We start from the raw sequence: 17,269 nt of genomic DNA, 5'->3' as shown, positions 1-17,269 counted from the left end.
TTGTCCAGCAGTGATGACATCTGACTTGTGAATATGTGATGCTGTGCCTCTATATTTTTAATGACAAGGGCAATGAAATTTCAGAATTCATCACTTCATTTTATGATTCCTATTATGACTATGAAGGCACAACTCATGGATTGCTTCATATTCACTTGTCTCCTTTAATCTTCATCTCTTTCCTTATCCTTTTTATCAGTCCATTCCCTTTTTCTTGAACAAAGCTGCTCTCCTGATGCACATGGCTCTCACTCCAGTAGCAACACACATCACACAGCACCTGGATACAAGCTTTATTTAGCTGCTGGAGTTTGGCTCAATAGGATGGGAATGGATCAAGAACAAGGATAAGGGAAGAGAAGAAAACTAGAGGAGACAAGTAGATAAACTACAAAGATCATACATAGAAAATTAAGATCAGATTATTGGTGAGCTCCTTTTTTTTTTTTTTTTTTTTTGACAACACTAAAACAGCAACAAAAAGTGCTGTAAGGATTTTGGAGGAAAAGAGAGAAAGTACAAGGAAGATTAAGTGACAGTTGAGAAAAGAGAGCAGATAAGACTGCAAAAAGAATCTGTATAGAGGACCACATCAGAGAGGTGTCATTGCAAAGACCTTTGATCAGGATAAGAATCAGTAGCCCTTATTGGCATCTTGTCCTCAGAGCAGTGTGCAAAGGAGGAAGGGAATGAAACTGAAGATCCTGGTCCTACAGGAAGGATTTCTATGGGTTTTATTGATATTTTACTTGCCAGGATTTTGAAGGTGGAAATACAGAAGCAGGCAGGGAGTTCCAGAGTTTACCAGAGAAAGGGATGAGTGATTGAGAATACTGGTTCTCTTGCATTAGAGAGGTGGACAGAATAGGGCTGAGAGAAAGGAGAAAGTCTTGTGCAGCAAGGCCTCAGGAGGAGGGGAGACATGCAGTTAGCAAGATCAGAAGAGCAGTTAGCATGAAAATAGCAGTAGAAGATAGCAAGAGATGCAACATTGTGGCAATGAGAAAGAGGCTAAAGACAGTCAGTTAGAGGAGAGGAGTTGATGAGATGAAAAGCTTTTGATTCCACCCTATCTAGAAGAGCAGTATAAGTGGAATCCCCCAAGACACATGAAGCATACTTCATACATAGATGGATAAGACCCCTGTACTGTGTGTGTGTGTGTGTGTGTGTGTGTGTATATATATATATATATATATATATATATATATATATATATATATATATATATATATATATATATATATATATATATATATATATATATATATATATATATATATATATATATATTAGATAGATCTTTACTTGGGACATCAGATCTGGCTAGGCAACTCTGAGACCTGTTGTGGGCAATAAAGAAATAAACTTATGTTGTGCCTGTATATGGGTAGTCATGGTGTGAAGTGACAGTTGCTGTGAAGGTTGCTAGTTTGGGTTCTGGGACCTTGGGATGTCACAGCCCAGCCAGTCACCGAGGACCAGGTGTTGTTGATATAACCACAGCTTATTTTTCATTATGTGGGCTTGCTGCAACCTCCATTATTTCAGTATTTTACAATGGTCCTCTAATGGGATTTTTGGCTACTGCCATGTACTTAAAACTATCACCACTGTCCTCTTGGGAGGGAGATCTTAGGGACAGGCATCAAATATACAGAATAGACAAGCCATATGTGTGATGCAGTTTTCATTAAATCCATCATCCATGTTTTGCATGTTACTGGTATTTCTCAGGTAATTAATTTATTATTATTATTGACTTATCATAGATGCTTAGTAAAGTATGCTGTATCTAATACACACATTTTTTTTTTCTTTTCTCAGGGGCTATATCATTGTGTCCACCCTCGTATGATTCAAATGCCAGATGAAGAGAGACCAAAACGCAATAAGGTAAGTTTACATTACCAGCTTAGACAGTCACAGACAAACCTAATACATCAAAGAAAATTACCATTGTGGCAGGGACTATCAGAGAGCTCTTTTCCATCATAGAAATAATTTGTGTATGAGAATAAACCATCAGTGTTGAGCAACAAGGCAATAGATTGGAGAAGGGAATGCTACAACTAATGAGAGAGAAAAAGAAGAGTAATAGTTTGTAGAAGGTATACACATACCTTGAAAAGGAAAACTGAAAATTATCATAATGTATTCTTAGAGAGGTTCTTAGGAATGAGTACCAGATCCCTAAACAGTCTTCATTTTTCTTTGTTTTGTACTTTTGTTGTTGTTAATCAGAAGTGCAAGACAGACTTGAAAGACTGGAATGTGTGATTGCATGAACAGAAATGAGATCATGTGATGTGTGGGAAGAAGTGGGAGAAGTAATGTGGTGTGGTGTGGTGTTGACAGGAACAAGAGAAGCGAAAAAGAAAGGTATGCTCTCGTTATGTTCCAGAGCGTATGGAAGAGAATAGAGGCATATGCATGGCAAAGATCTAGTGCAATGTGGGCAGTAGGGATAGTTAACTATGCATGGATTTGTTTGTATACATATACACCTCTAAATACTAGAGTGAATAAGGGGCAGAGGAGATGAAAAAGTTTTGAAATTATATAAGTGAGTGCATTAGAAAAATAAGGATAAGAAGAAGGGTAGTGCTAGTTGAAGATATGATTGAAAAGGTTGGATGTGGTGAGGTAGCAGGTTTAGTTGAAAAATGGGGAGTAGATGGAACAAATGAGAATGGGGTGTACCTGATGGATACACATGCAGGGAAAGGGTTGTTCCTGGCATATATTTTTTTTTTCCAACAGGTATATGTGGAAGAGGAGGGATAGAAGTGGTGAAGAGAAAAGATTGATTGACTAAAGCAGTGGATGAGAACTTAAGAAAAGATATGCCAGATGCTAAGATAGTGAGAATGTTTGATGTGTTAGATCACTATGCTGTAGAAGTCAATATGAAAATTAAAGACAGATTGGAGGATCATAGGATTGGTGGTAGAAAGAGACTACATTAGTGGTTAGTGAATGGTTGGACAGGAAGGACTATAAAGAATATGAGAATGTTTGTGTAAGACTGAGAGAAGCTAGGGTAACACTTAGGGAAGGGTCAAGTGTAAATGAGGTGTTTAATATATTTAAGAATGTTTTGACTATACGTAATAGCTGCATAATCAGTGTGGTACAAAATGCTTTGTGGTAAGGGTAAACAAAGTAAATGGTGGACATTTGAGGTAGACTGAAGAGTCCATAAGAGAAGAGAGTATAAGTGAAAATATTACAAAATAGGAACTTAAAATAAGAAGAACAAAGTGTAGGTCTTGGAATTGGATAGGAAAGTGTAGGAACTGATTGAGGGAAGTAGATGAAGAGTTTTGTAGGAAAATGTGCCATAGGAACTTAAAATGAGAAGAACAAAGTTTAAGTCTTGGAATAGGACAGGAAAGTGAAGGAAGTGATAGGAGTAAAAGGAAAGTAGATGAAGAGTTTTGTAGGAAGATAAGTGAAAAGTTCAGTGAGAATAAGTTGTTTTGGGAAAAAAAATTGAAATATAAGTTAGGGGGAGTGTGGGATTATGATAATGAGGAGATAGGATAGAGTTCTAGTAGGTACCAAGAAGGAGGTGGAAGGTGTGGAAAAGGCATTTTGACCATTTAGTGAGTAAGAGAACTGTAGGTAGTGAAAGCAATAGTGTTAGATATGGATATGGAAGCAGGTGGAGACCATTGTTCATGCAGAAATGAATTGGTAGGGATGAGGTAAAGAAAACAGTAGCTGGACTGGTGTGGCAAAACTGCAGGCATAAATGGAATAACTGCAGTAATGTTGAAATACGGAGGTGAAGTGGTAGTAGAGTGAATGATTCTTAATATGTGAATTACTGTGGAGGCACAGAGAAGTACCCAATGACTGGAGGAAGGCAGTGAGGAACAGGGAGGATTCAGGAAAAAATTGTATGCAACATTAATGGAGCTAAAAAAAAAAAAAGAATAAGGAAGCTCTCTGCCATGTTCTCAAGACTTATGGTGTAGGAGGGCAGTTGTTGGAAAGAGTTAACTAGGTATGTAAGTACTCATGTAAGGATGAAGTGAGAGTTTGGAGAGATTTTTTTTCTGGGACAAGACAAGGATGTGTGATGTATCCATGGTTGTTTAATATCTCTACAAATGGCTGTATGAGGGAGATGAAGGAAATAGTGCAAGGCTGAAATAGAAAGGAGTGGGATATGCTGTAGTAGCATGTCTGTAGATGGCACTGTCAAACTGGCAGAGTGAATGGAAACTTCAGAGAGTGGTGTATCTATTTCCTAAGGTATATGCGAGACAGAAATTTCAGACGATGTTGAGAAAATAAGATGATAATGTTTAAGAGGAAAAAAAATAAATATGGATTAGGGTGAATGTGCCAGTTGCAGGAAAGTGTGAGGTAGTTATGAAAGGAGAGAGAATGGATGAGGTGAGCTTAAGAACTTAATCTAAGAACAGTTTTTAATAAAAATAGCAAAAAGTGAGATCAGTGGAGAGCTAAGAAAGATGATTGTGAAAAGTAAGCTTGCCATAGGGTCACTTGCAAATCACAAAAGGGAGAAATGTGTCTTTGGATATAGAGTTAGGTTTAAGGAATAGTAGTTTCCTGCCAACACAGACATGTGGATTAGGGACCTGGACAAGAAATAGGGCACAACAGTAATTGAGAGTGGATGCTCAGGAAATGAGTTATCTGAGAAGGGCATGTGGAGTGACAAGATGGAAGGGTGAGCACAATGAAGGTATGTTTGAGAGATGTGGTAAGAGTGTCTATGCAGGAAGTGGAAATAATGGAGTTATTAAAGGGATGAAAAGGGATACACTGAGATGGTATGGCCATATTGAAAGGATGAAGAACAAAGAGTTTGTAAAGAAAATGTATATGACTCGCCTAAGTTGAAGTGCAAATAGGATAGGAGGGTCACTTGGAAGATGAAATGATATGGTAAAGGAGTACATGAATGAAAGGGGTGCAAATAGAGGACAAATATTTAAAATGAACAAACAAAAATGGAATGTTTGGATAGGGAGAAGTGGAGGCTCCTTTGCTATGGCCAGAGGGATAGGTAGATAGATAGTTATTTAGTTAAGAGATCTCATATTTCATACACAATCTTGTATATATTGAAGCCTACATTAACTCCTTGTTTCATATGAAGCCATTTTTATAATTTTATTTATATTATGTAACAACACGTTATATTACAGAACACAAGTTAGTTGAAATTATTATATTGTTTCAATAGAAAATAATTTAAGACATAAGACTAGCATAGTTGATAAATAATTTATGTCTTGTATTTATATGTAATGTGGAGTTTGTTAGTAGGATTTATACTTTAGATAGGAAGATGCAGGCATATGTAGCATGAATAAATCATGTAGTCTAGCTATTATTTGTTTTAAAATGAAATAAAAAAAATACAAGCAAGCAATATTTTCCCTGATAACAAAACAAAAGCTTCCATAAAATTTGACACAAAAATCAAATGGAGTAGTATTAAGAATTAAGTAATTACTGTAATGATGATTACCTATCAGAATATAGAGATGTTTGTTTTGTAAAAGTGTGTAATAATAATAATAATAATAATAAACGGTTTATTATTTAGGCAGTTGACAAACTGAAAATGTACATAGGGGATGGGGAAAAACTTAACATTAATCCTAACGGTAAGACTAATCTAGGAGGGAAATACTATTGATTGATGTGTGTGTGTGTGTGTGTGTGTGTGTGTGTGTGTGTGTGTGTGTGTTACCAAGACGTCAGCAGCAGGTGTTGGCTGGCACTACCTAGCTTGGCTGCTGAGCTAATATTGATCCTGAGGCCTGACTCGGAGAATACTTGTCTGTGATTATTAATTTTGTAACTGAATGCAAGGATATATTACATGGTAGTCTGGTCTTAGTAATATATCTGTTTGTTTATTTTGTTGAGCGGAATATATCGTTGAACTTCTGAAGATTAGCAAAGAATGAAGAAAGTGGTGAAGCAAGATGTTTACTATTATATTGCCTTCATTATTATATGTCTCATCACATATACATCGGATTAATAGAGTAGAAACCATGTAGTAACTTAGGGATATATTCAGTAAAATCTTACGATACAGCTAGGTGTACTCATACACAAATGATGAAAAGTACACAACTTTAGTAACGAGATCTTGATATTTAAATATGTTAGGAATGATTCAAGGGGAAATTAATGCAAGCAGTAGAAAGCTAAATTACGCTGTTACCCTTTAAGAGCGAATGAAATTTAGAAAGGCTCTGCTCAGAATTCACGTCAAAGAAAACGATAGTATTTAAAGGGCAACTCATTGCAGCGTCAGTTTCCAAAATGACATGAATTTTCATCGCGGCCACCACAAATCATGATAGTCACGGTGATCAGGGTTGTCGTTTTATGCTTGGCACGGCCAGTATATATTTATCTCTGAGGCTTACACGTTGTCAACTGTTGCACATCCATCTTTTTTTTTTTCTTTTTTTTGGGGGGGAGGATTTAGTGTTATAGTCATTCAAATTTGGATCACTATAAAATTATGTCCATTAATAAATAACCACGGCAGATAGCTAGGTAGCATCCCAGCATCGTGCTCGTTAATTCAATTCCTTAATAGAAATGTGAGAATTATGGTCTTCTAGAGTGTTGAATGTCAGGTGTTGATGCAGTCAAGGGTGTGGGCTTGGTGACGCGGACCGCGGCTGGCGTGATGCAGCCGCTTACCCGCGAGATGGACGCTCAGCCCCGCCCGCCATTTTTCGTATTATATGTATAAAGTTATCTTAATGCGCGTCAGAGAAATTTTTGCACACACAGAAGATGAGTGTGCGTACAAGGTCATTTACACGAGATGCAGCATGGGCACGCTTGGCTGCGAGGTGCTCTTTTTCATTAGGAGAGAACAGGAAGAGAGTATGGTGGCTCGCCACGTCACTGACGCCGCTCCTCCCTCCCCGGCTGCGTGTCGAGAGCCGCTCCCACCAAGCCGCCCCACCACACACAGCTTCCTCACCGGGCCTGCTTGCTGCTGCTGCTGCTGCTGCTGCTGCTGCTGGGTCGATCACACACTCCTGCGCTTGTTCCTTTCACTGCTGACATATAGAGTGTGACAGCCGGGATGTCCTTCCCTTACAAGTTGTACTGTAAACGGAATATTTATTTTAATTTGCCATTTATTCTCTCTCTCTCTCTCTCTCTCTCTCTCTCTCTCTCTCTCTCTCTCTCTCTCTCTCTCTCTCTCTCTCTCTCTCTCTCTCTCTCTCTCATTCATCAGTCGTCATTATTTTTGAGCATAGGAAATGTCAACTATGTACGAGAAACGACTAACACGTATACGTAGATTGGAGATGCCCCAGCAAACTTGTCCCCGGAGAGAATTTAGACCAAGCTATCGAGCGTCTGACGCGCTCTGGAGCCGCCTGTCTGAAAATACACCAAAGCGACATGCTTCTCCGCCACGCCGGCCGTAGTTACCCATTTTATTCGCATTTGAACATTAGCTTTACCGCCTGATTAAATTGACATTTAAATGTAGAAGCGGTATAATAACATATTGTTAGTTTATTGTTCTATCTGTTTAGCGTTATCGCGTCATTAACATTATCCACTGAAGATACAGGAAATCTGTGTTTAGTCAGGACTGAACACATCATACTGAAACGTTTTCCTCGAAGCACGACAAGTTTAAAGATATCTTGAAGTCGATTTTTAATTCTTTTTAAGTCACCAGACCAACTCATTCAAAGTGTTTAAGGGATGTGAGGGACCAGTGTAAGCGTGGTGAGTGTATTGATTGACTTGGTGAGTGCGGTCTGGTGGCAGCACACATGACCCGGCGCTGGAGGGCCTCACACCGCGCCAGTCGCGGGCTTGATTTCCGCCTACCAGCTAAAGGGCGAGTCCGGAATACAGGAAATATGTCTTGCATGCCACTTTTTTTTTTTTTTTTTTTTATCACGGAGTCCGTAGTCGTCATTACACACTTACTTTCTCTATTGAAATTGTCATTGTTTTTGTGCCATGTGAATGAAGGCCTGTGAGTCAAGTATCATCGTAAAGTGGGTACATATAATTCCCATTGATGTCATTGATGTTTGTATTTTGGTTAGCATTAAATAGTTGCTGATCACGGAGGACAAAAGCGTGGTAGTGTAATCATCGGTATGTATCGTCAGCGCGCGACAGATGGGAGGGAGGGAGGTCGAGGCGGCGGAGTGGCGGCGGTGGTGCATGTGAGCAGCCTCATTCTGGCCGGATTTACCGGTTGCGACGCTCTCTCGTACACTGTAGGCTGTGGCTAAGATACCACTGCTGAACATACGTACCACGAGCTTCCTGTATAAAGTGGATGACTTATAGCATAAAACATGCCTGCATATACTGTAGATGCTACTGTGTAGATTTAATGGATTAATATATCCTTATTAATTATGCTGAAAACCGTTCCCCAGCCATACATCCAAACAACACGGACTATCAAATGCTTCATCGGTTATTCTCATATTACGTTAGTGTGTGTGTGTGTGTGTGTGTGTGTGTGTGTGTGTGTGTGTGTTATCAGAAGGCTATCGGTTATCTTGATGCGCCAAACCACATACTTTGAAACCGCCTCAGGGAAGCTGAATCCCACCATATGTATGAGTTCATATACTGAGAGAGAGAGAGAGAGAGAGAGAGAGAGAGAGAGAGAGAGAGAGAGAGAGAGAGAGAGAGAGAGAGAGAGAGACTGACTGACTAGCAAGGATTCGAAATCATTCTCCAGCTGTTTGATACGTGACGTTATTCCCCCGTATAAGATGGCCCTTTTCGGTCTCCTTAGTCGGCGTCACACACTAGTATTTAGAGAGAGAGAGAGAGAGAGAGAGAGAGAGAGAGAGAGAGAGAGAGAGAGAGAGAGAGAGAGAGAGAGTTTGTGTACAAGTCATTGCCTTTGTGTAATACCAACTAGCTGGGGCTGCACATGCGGTGTTATGGCTGACCTTGACGCAGACCTGTGTTAGAAAGAGTCGAAGTGAAAATGTCACTTTCAGTGCTTCTGGAATAAAGCGTAGGTGCTCCTCACTCGTCAGTTTTGGTCCTTCTTTGGGTGTGTCCTAAAATACGTCGTTATCCCTAATAGGGCGGGGCACCTCTGATCTGTTTAAAGGTGCGCCCAGATTACGCATATAACGACACGATACTGACAAGCTGATGGTGAGTTGATGGGAGCCGTTATTTAGCATTGAAGAAAGATGATACAAAAGTTGCTTAGCGTTGTCACGCAGTGCGACGAAATTGAGCCAACTGCCATGCAATTATGCAGCATAAAAGGAACAACAAAGTGGCTTGCGTTGTCCCACTTTTTTCATAAATGTAGATGTGGTGTTGGTGTTAACCAGAGTATGCTGTCATTGTGGTGCAAGGGAGTGTGGTGACTCGTGGAAGGCTTGAAAGCGTGGGCCATGCGGGAACCATGCGGGCACAGCGTTACCCGGGCCGGGACGAGCAGCTGCCTATCACAGCACGTCATTACTATTCTGCTTCTCCTTTCAACTTCAAGATCATTGCCGAATGGATGAGTGACTTCACCATCTTTTATACGTTCACGGTCGTTTGTATTGATTAGCCTATACCGAGAAGTCGAGTACTTTGTTCTGAAAAGTGAATATGCTGTGTTGTCGAGGAATTTGATGTTGAAGCGTCTGGTAACCAGAACCAGCTGGTATTGCGTGTGTTAGTATTGAACAGCTAAGAAGGCTTTACATTCTTCTGTATTTAAAGTGTAAGATCGTCCTCGGTTCATGCATTCTCCCTCGAGCGGTAGGAGCGTAGGATTTTCTAGAGCCGTTCTACCTGAGAGGCGTGAGGCGCCCACAGGATTGTGAGGCAGAGAAGCCACGCCGGTCATGAGACACAACGCGCCGTCCGCGACAAAGGATCGTCCCTTACGACCTTGGTTGATTTAATGCTCCAGTGACATTACATGAGCTTCCTTAACTGCTAAAGTATAATGCAGCATAGTAGCGAACTTAATTCAGGTTATAAGTTGCTTGTATTCTTAACTATAGTTAGATATTCTACGGTCGCGAAAATTTTGTAGCTTTAAACTCTCCCGTGAAAGAGCCAAGCCTGTCCGTGTGTGGTGCAGACTGGTAATCTGGAAGTGTACGATGTGTTCAGTTTTACTTTCCCTTGTTTGTGACACTCATCGGGGTTTGTGATTTATTTCTTATTTATTCGTCAATTTGATCACATTTATGTATGGTCAGGGAAATAATATAAGGATAAAGTAAAACTAATCAGACTACAATCGATCATGAATATAGCAAGTGGTGCGACGGGGGCGGTGGGTGCCGGAGGGCGGTTACTGCGCATGCGTGATGGGTGCGGCTGTGGCGGGAGATCAGCTGGGGTGCGAGGAGTTGTCGCTCGCCGGCTGGCCCAACGCAGTGGCGATCCATAGCTCTCGCGTTCTGTGCAGGTGTTTCCTGTGTAGTTGAAGCCTACGTAGTGAAGTGTCAGCATGGTTACCAACAAGGAAAGAGAAATTATTATTGACGCTATTCGAGTTCTCAGGTCTCGCCGAGTGAGACCCAGTGCTCGAAAGATTGCATGGTATGTAAGGCGTGAACACCTACTGTCGGAGGCGACGACGGAGGCCGTACTGGACGAGCTCGTGGAGAGTGAAGATGTACTGCGCGTTGAGTATAAGGGTGCTACTTCCTATCGTGTAGCAGCTTCATGGTCCAAGGCTGCCTTGGTGCGGCGCCGGCCCACTCGTACTAAAGTGAATGTTATGAACAGTGAGGCAACCTGTCGCGCTTTGCGGATGGCAGTTGAGGCATGCGACCCGGGCGGCGCCAGCAAGAGCCAAATTGAAGAAAAGTTGGTCGCCCTTGGACATGGACGTTTGGTAGACAAGCTGGACGTGCTGCTTCATCGCGAGATTCGTGCTGGGACACTTCTGCGTGTTGAGACAACTCACCGCACCGCTACTCTCATCACCTACGTGGTACCCGCCGACGCCCCTGCACCTCCCCCATCACCACCCTCTCCTGTCCCCGAGGATGAGTACAACGAGGAAACTTACCGAGTCGAAGAAATGATTGAGGAAGTAGAAGAAGAGGACGCTCAGGAGACAAAACACAACGCTAACGTGGATGAAATTAAAGAAGAACCATTAGATGAACAACTGGTCGCTTGCCATTCAACCAAGGAGCCCGTCCTGAAGCGAGGCCTGACCGGCCGGCGGCGCGGGCGGCCCCCACTCAAGAGTTACTCCACCCCTCCGGCCTCGTCACGGGGTCGAGCACCATCCCGTCGCAATAAGGTATCAGCAGTTGACATATATTTACTTCCTCACTGTTTGTCCCCAAATCATGTCTAACTTCCATGGTAAATCAACAGGTTTGATGGTTGCAATGGAGTGTTATAACATTCATTTGAACTAATATATCAAACATGGATGTATCCTTGACAGGGTTATTACTTTCTTACTAATCAGGAAAATTTTGTTGTTCAGTTCAACGCTAAACAGAGTATAAATTCAACTTGCCAAGCCAGTGTGAGCGCAGCGGGCGTGCACTCCCACTCACTTAGGCCTTTAACGTCCTGTGAGGCGACCGGCTCGAGCATGGTTGGTTTATGCAGAATCCACGATTCCTCTCACTGCCCTCCCCCCTCCCATCCCCTGCCCCCGTTGGTGTTCACTGCCATGTGACCACTTACAAGGGAATTATGACTTAATTTCGAGACAGGGACGCATAAATGCTCAAGGTGTGATGAGACTGGATAGCTAATGGGAAGAGTGGCAGCGGTCACAGCTTGCCAGTGTTGAGAATAGCCAACCAGCCACACGCAGTGCTACCAACCCTCGCTCTAGGGAGCGAGGGCATTCGCGTCTACTTGATACGCCACAGTCTGGGTGTCAGTTTAGTCACTGCGGGTAGTTATTTGATAAATAACTATCCAGTTGTTATTGAGCAAGGTTATGCTGGAGGTAACTATGTCAGTTATGTTGAGCGAATAAATATTTAGTACAAGAAATGACGTTTGAGCGTGTAAAGTAGATAAGCGAAAGCAGTATACTTGATATTTTCTCGTGGGTGATGTAGGTGAGGTGTTGGGAACGAGGGAGCGGCAGCCTGGCGGCGGTGCATGGGGTGAGTGGAGCACGGCACGAGTGAGTTCACGACAGCAAGGAGCCGTCGTGGAATGAAGGCTTCTCTCTCCGCTTTGTCGGGGCGATTGAGTCACCGGTGTGGGGGGCGGATGAAGGGGGAAAATAACCCATGCGTTTTATGTTTGACCGAATGTGTTAACAGGATTGAATGTGTCATGCCTTGTCATCATTTGTAAAGCTGTCGATTTGTTGGTGCCAGTTCGCAGGATAGCGAATGCCTTGTTCTCGATATGCATACGCATGGTAAAGTGGAGCGTTGAGTTTATTACGGTGTATCTGCCGCGGCGAAATGGCTGCTGTGTGGATCAATATGACTAATGTTTGTCTCGTGGGATCGCCCGGACAGGTGTCGTGGGCAGCCCTGGGGGATGTCGGGAGTCGACACTTGATTGTGTCTGATAAACACTCGTTAGATCTGGCCACGTGTTGAATTCATCTGTTAAATGGAGATTCTTGGAGGCATGGATGGGAAACTTGGGGCTGTTAGGCAAGACTTGACTCTAGGTTGCGTCAGTGAAAGACTAGCAGTGTTTGGAGTGGTCAGATTTGACGGTATTGACCAAAGCGACCGTGCGGCGCTGAAGGACATTAAAAGGGATGATCGGGTACTATCACTTTGTGGAATATTTCAAGTTATTGCGTAACACCGGCATTAGTTGACTTTTTTTCACGTATCATCTACGTATATATTACATGACTTGATTATGAGCTAATGTAGAACCTTCATTGTGAGGGAATATGGGGTTTGCTTAACAAAAACTGCCTCCTGTTGTAAGATGTAAAAGATTTTACATGCATACATGATACTACATGTATGACTGACTACATACATGCATAAAACATGTACTCGTTTTTTTTTTTTTTTTTATGTAGAAATGTCATTTATCGAATCTTACATATCATCACAACTTGGAAGCTCGGACTACTACTCTCTACGAATAGCTGTGGAGCGATGCTGGACGACAGATACGTCTTCCTGTCCTTCATCTATGACCAAGTAGCGGTAGCCAACTATCAGTATTGCCGTTTGCTTCATGTTATAGTATAAACTGTAGTGGTTCACTAAATTTTCTAAATAATCACCTGTTTCATCGTCATAGTTATGGAGAGCATAATGAGGACGCTTTAAGTACAAGGCATTTTTTCTTGATTTCTCGAGCTGTGATCACTGTCTTGGACTGGCTTACGAAAGACCGACACCGAGCAGCCAGCAGTGGTGGCGGTCATTCTACCCACTCGCTCTCCACTCTCCAGCCTTGCCACCGACCGCTGCAGCATCCTGAGCCAAAGAATGATGTCCTTTCACTCCGGTTTTATAGATGAATGAGCGTGTTTTATTCATTTTTTTTTACTTTATTCTTTTGAATAGGATATGTGGAGTCAAATGCTGTTCACTATATGTTATGTTAACCTTGATCTCTCTTGAATTGACACTTATAACTGATCACACATTAGCGACGACGCCTTGGCACCCCAGGAAGATGTAAAGTTGGCTGCCACAGTGCAGGAAGAGGGTCGGCAAGGCGAGCGTTGTAGTACGGACAGCGTCAAGTATCAGACAGCAGCCATGTGCTTAGGTCGGGATTGATGCTGTCAAACAAGTAAATGGAATAAAATGAATAATACATAGAGAAAATTAAAACTTGGTTCCTTTCGCACTTAACAGCATGACTGGATGTAGTTGCTCTATGTCTTTTGTCGTGTATATTTTTTGCCTGTAAGATGATATTGATCACAGGACCTGATGGTGTTATTAGGGAGTCTGTAGAAAGTGTCAGGCAGAGCTGTGCATGGCTGTTTGATCGTACACTGCTGGTCAAGTTTCACCCTGTTTTAAGCCCTGTGGGTATGAGGCAGACTGGCACCGTGACTTTCCCTTAATATCGAATGTTCAGGTAAGGTCTGAATTTAATGTGCCTCTTAGCTTTACTTCATAATATAAATCCCCGATCATCGCAAAGGTGTCCAGGCCTTTCGTAACGCTTAGTATGCACAAGGGAGGTTGATATCGAGCGGGTAGGCAGCAGCGGCCACGCGCCACAAGTAGGGGTGCCGTGTTCCGAGAGATGTTGGGGAGTGATTGTCGCACTTGAAATGCCCTGACCTCTCTCTCTCTCTCTCTCTCTCTCTCTCTCTCTCTCTCTCTCTCTCTCTCTCTCTCTCTCTCTCTCTCTCTCTCTCTCTCTCTCTCCATTTACACGTAGTAGAAGTTTGCTTTATTAACATAGTGTCAAGAGGAAGGCACGAAAGCTTGGACAATAGATACATGGTATATGTAGACGAACAGTGGTATATCCAGTGGGTATCCATTTATATAGATACCCTTGCTACCAGACGTGAATGGTTGACGTGGCACCTTTACACTGACGGCTGTCTGGTTCACCAGTATATGCGTTAATAACTTTTTTTTTTTTCGCGATCCTCTTTCTCACGTTATTTGTCACTTTATCTCCCCCAGAGAGCCAAGAAAGTGTTCGACCCTAGCGAGGGAGGGCTGGCCGTGGCGGGTCGCAAGAAAGCCATCCACCGGTGTGACGTGTGCTTCCAGACAGTCGGGCAACACACGGTTCAGGAAGATCTGTTGGTGTGTCACAGATGCTCAGCCAGAGGTAAAGTTGCGGAATTATGCTATCGGATCTTGTCATCACTCAGCATTAGTTTTCATTTGGTAATCCAAATCAGAATACTGATAACAAAAACAATTACAAAGTAATCAAACAAGTCACTGGAATGCTGCTGGGAATATGGGAACACACACACACACACACCAGGACAAAATGAGCTTTGGCTTATGCCCTGTACAGTACAACTAGGTAATTCACACACACACACACACACACACACACACACACACACATATATATATATATATATATATATATATATATATATATATATATATATATATATATATATATGGCTAGTTAAAATGTTTCAGTTATTCATACTTCGTGTATTTTGGAAAAAATATTGATTTTGATTGTTTCCTCCCCTTCCAGCTCATCCAAGCTGTCTGGGATACAGTGCAGAATTGGCTGTTCGTAGTCGGATGGGACCATGGACATGCATGGACTGCAAGCATTGTGCCATATGCAATATGGACCACAATATTGTAAGACTCTCTTCCTTTGTGTTAATTCTTTGTGGATTGCTGCTTGAGTAATGTGCTGTGTAGGGCTAGTATGATAAGTATTGAAAATGTGAAGTTTCATCAACTCTGATAGATGTTTAAGATTTAAGTACTTGAAACAAAATTCTAGATATTGCAGTAGTTTCTTAACCAGTGGCAGTAGGTATTTTTTCACACTTAGTAACCTGGTCTTTGGATACCATCCTTTCTACTTAATAATATGAAATGTTTGGTAATGATGTTCTGCCAGTTCGACTATAAGTACTGAATGCACTTTACAGGGCACCCTGATCTTCTGTGATGAGTGTGACAGAGCTTACCACCTCACCTGCCACCAACCTCCCTTGAATGAGCAGCCACAGGGGTCCTGGATATGTTTTGCTTGCTCTCCACACTCCTCACAAAGTCGTAAGTTCACTTTATCCTCATAAGCCATTGTAAGTAGGCATTATCCAGCTGCAAAAAGCTTTGAATAGTTTAAGATTTAACATTTCATTTGCTGTATATTGAAAACTCACATTTATAAACATAATAGCAGTGGTGTCCAAATTAAGAACAGATTGCCAGACCAGCATTTCATTTCAAAGCAACAGCCCAAAGAAAGAATGTAAATATCACTTACCACTACCACACTGATTAAAGCCAGTTTATGTAAATTGGATGGAGTTTCAAAATTTGTGCTGACATCCATGTACACTTTCTCAGCTATGCTACACCTTTTGACTGAAGCCACAACTTACAACATCTTGAATATTTTTTTCTGTGTGTTATTTTCTTTGTAAGCATTCTGAGGGGATAAGTCCACATGATGGAGGTCGTCACTTCATTTTTATTTTTTATTTATTTTCATTTATTTATTTATTTACTTGTTTGTTTATATGCCCTTGGTCTGTAACACCAGTAGATTCTCTCTCTCTCTCTCTCTCTCTCTCTCTCTCTCTCTCTCTCTCTCTCTCTCTCTCTCTCTCTCTCTCTCTCTCTCTCTCTCTCTCTCTCTCTCTCTCTCTCTCTCTCTCTCTCTCTCTCTCTCTCTCTCTCTCTCTCTCACATTGTTGTCACCTTCATCCCATGGAGGTTTAAATGATTGCCTTCAGCCTGTAGTGGTGCAGGCAGGAATTTTTGGGTGTCACCTTTACTGAGGTGCATGCCAACCTCTAGCGCTCCCTGATGCAGTCATTGTCAAAGATAGGCTTAATAAGAAGCATAGTTTTCTTTGATTACTTGGCAAGAGCTTGAAAAATGGCTGGCTTTCAGCAGCATCAAATTCAGCTTATTTAGATCATTCAGTCTGAGCATGGACCACTTGGCCATTGCCATTCCTTACAACCATATCCTAACTCGTTGACTATTTTGGGGGTACCATTCCTCCCTAAAATTGGGTATAGTTACATGGAATATCAATAAGCACTTTTCTGGCCCATATAAGTTAGTATGTTTGGTTATTCATGCTGTACCAATGAAAATGATTTAATATAAAATATTAAATGACCTTGCATTACACTATGCCTCACGAAATTGAAGTTCAAGAAGAAGCACTTTGATTTTATTTGTATGGTATACAATTACATGAAACAGAGGTATTTGACAGGTAAAATGATTCCACAAATAGTGCTTGCTATGACGAGGACAAACTTTAGAAGACATGGTGGGCACATTTCAGTGTAATTTTTTTTTCTTTTTTTTTTCTTTTTTATGGAAATATAAAAATTCTTGCACATATAATTAATGTTAAAGTCTTTAAGTGTAATAAGATTGATCCATGTAGTTTAAAATTTTTCCCTCAGATTTTTTGTGAAGACCTGTTATATTTGATGATATATATGTCAAGGATTTCCAAGGATACCCTTTGTTAATAGCATTGCATCAGACCAGCAATGTGAAATTTCATTAGCAGTTTGTGTGTGTAAAAAGTTTAAGCTGCATCCTCACAACTAATGCAGTATATTGCTACTATATAATATGGATAAATTTCACATATTTGTAATGACTTT

The 17,269-nt window shown here is 41.5% G+C and overlaps 1 protein-coding gene and 1 long non-coding RNA gene across 3 annotated transcripts in view; one reads left to right on the top strand and one right to left on the bottom strand.

Annotated features, from left to right (window-relative positions):
- Positions 1-86: 86 nt before the first annotated feature.
- On the bottom strand, positions 87-11,192 carry LOC135105530 (uncharacterized). Of its 2 annotated transcripts, XR_010270886.1 has the most exons (3): positions 11,057-11,192; positions 7,001-7,128; positions 87-280 (listed from the first exon to the last, which is right to left on the bottom strand). It is a non-coding gene; the product is annotated as an uncharacterized LOC135105530 (long non-coding RNA). The 2 variants fall into 2 exon arrangements; XR_010270885.1 differs by lacking the exon at positions 87-280 and having other exon boundaries at positions 5,392-7,128.
- Positions 9,138-17,269, top strand: part of LOC135105529 (chromodomain-helicase-DNA-binding protein Mi-2 homolog) — an 11,217-nt gene continuing 3,085 nt past the window's right edge. The window contains exons 1-4 of the mRNA XM_064013730.1: positions 9,138-11,296; positions 14,607-14,757; positions 15,148-15,260; positions 15,560-15,686. Coding sequence (XP_063869800.1) covers positions 10,490-11,296; positions 14,607-14,757; positions 15,148-15,260; positions 15,560-15,686 — 1,198 coding nt within the window. The 5' untranslated portion in view covers positions 9,138-10,489. The remainder of the gene's footprint in view (positions 11,297-14,606; positions 14,758-15,147; positions 15,261-15,559; positions 15,687-17,269) is intronic.

The sequence above is a fragment of the Scylla paramamosain genome, chromosome 12 (genome assembly GCF_035594125.1).
Source record: "Scylla paramamosain isolate STU-SP2022 chromosome 12, ASM3559412v1, whole genome shotgun sequence".
Taxonomy (NCBI): Eukaryota; Metazoa; Arthropoda; class Malacostraca; order Decapoda; family Portunidae; genus Scylla; species Scylla paramamosain.
This window is presented reverse-complemented; position numbering and strand designations above follow the sequence as displayed.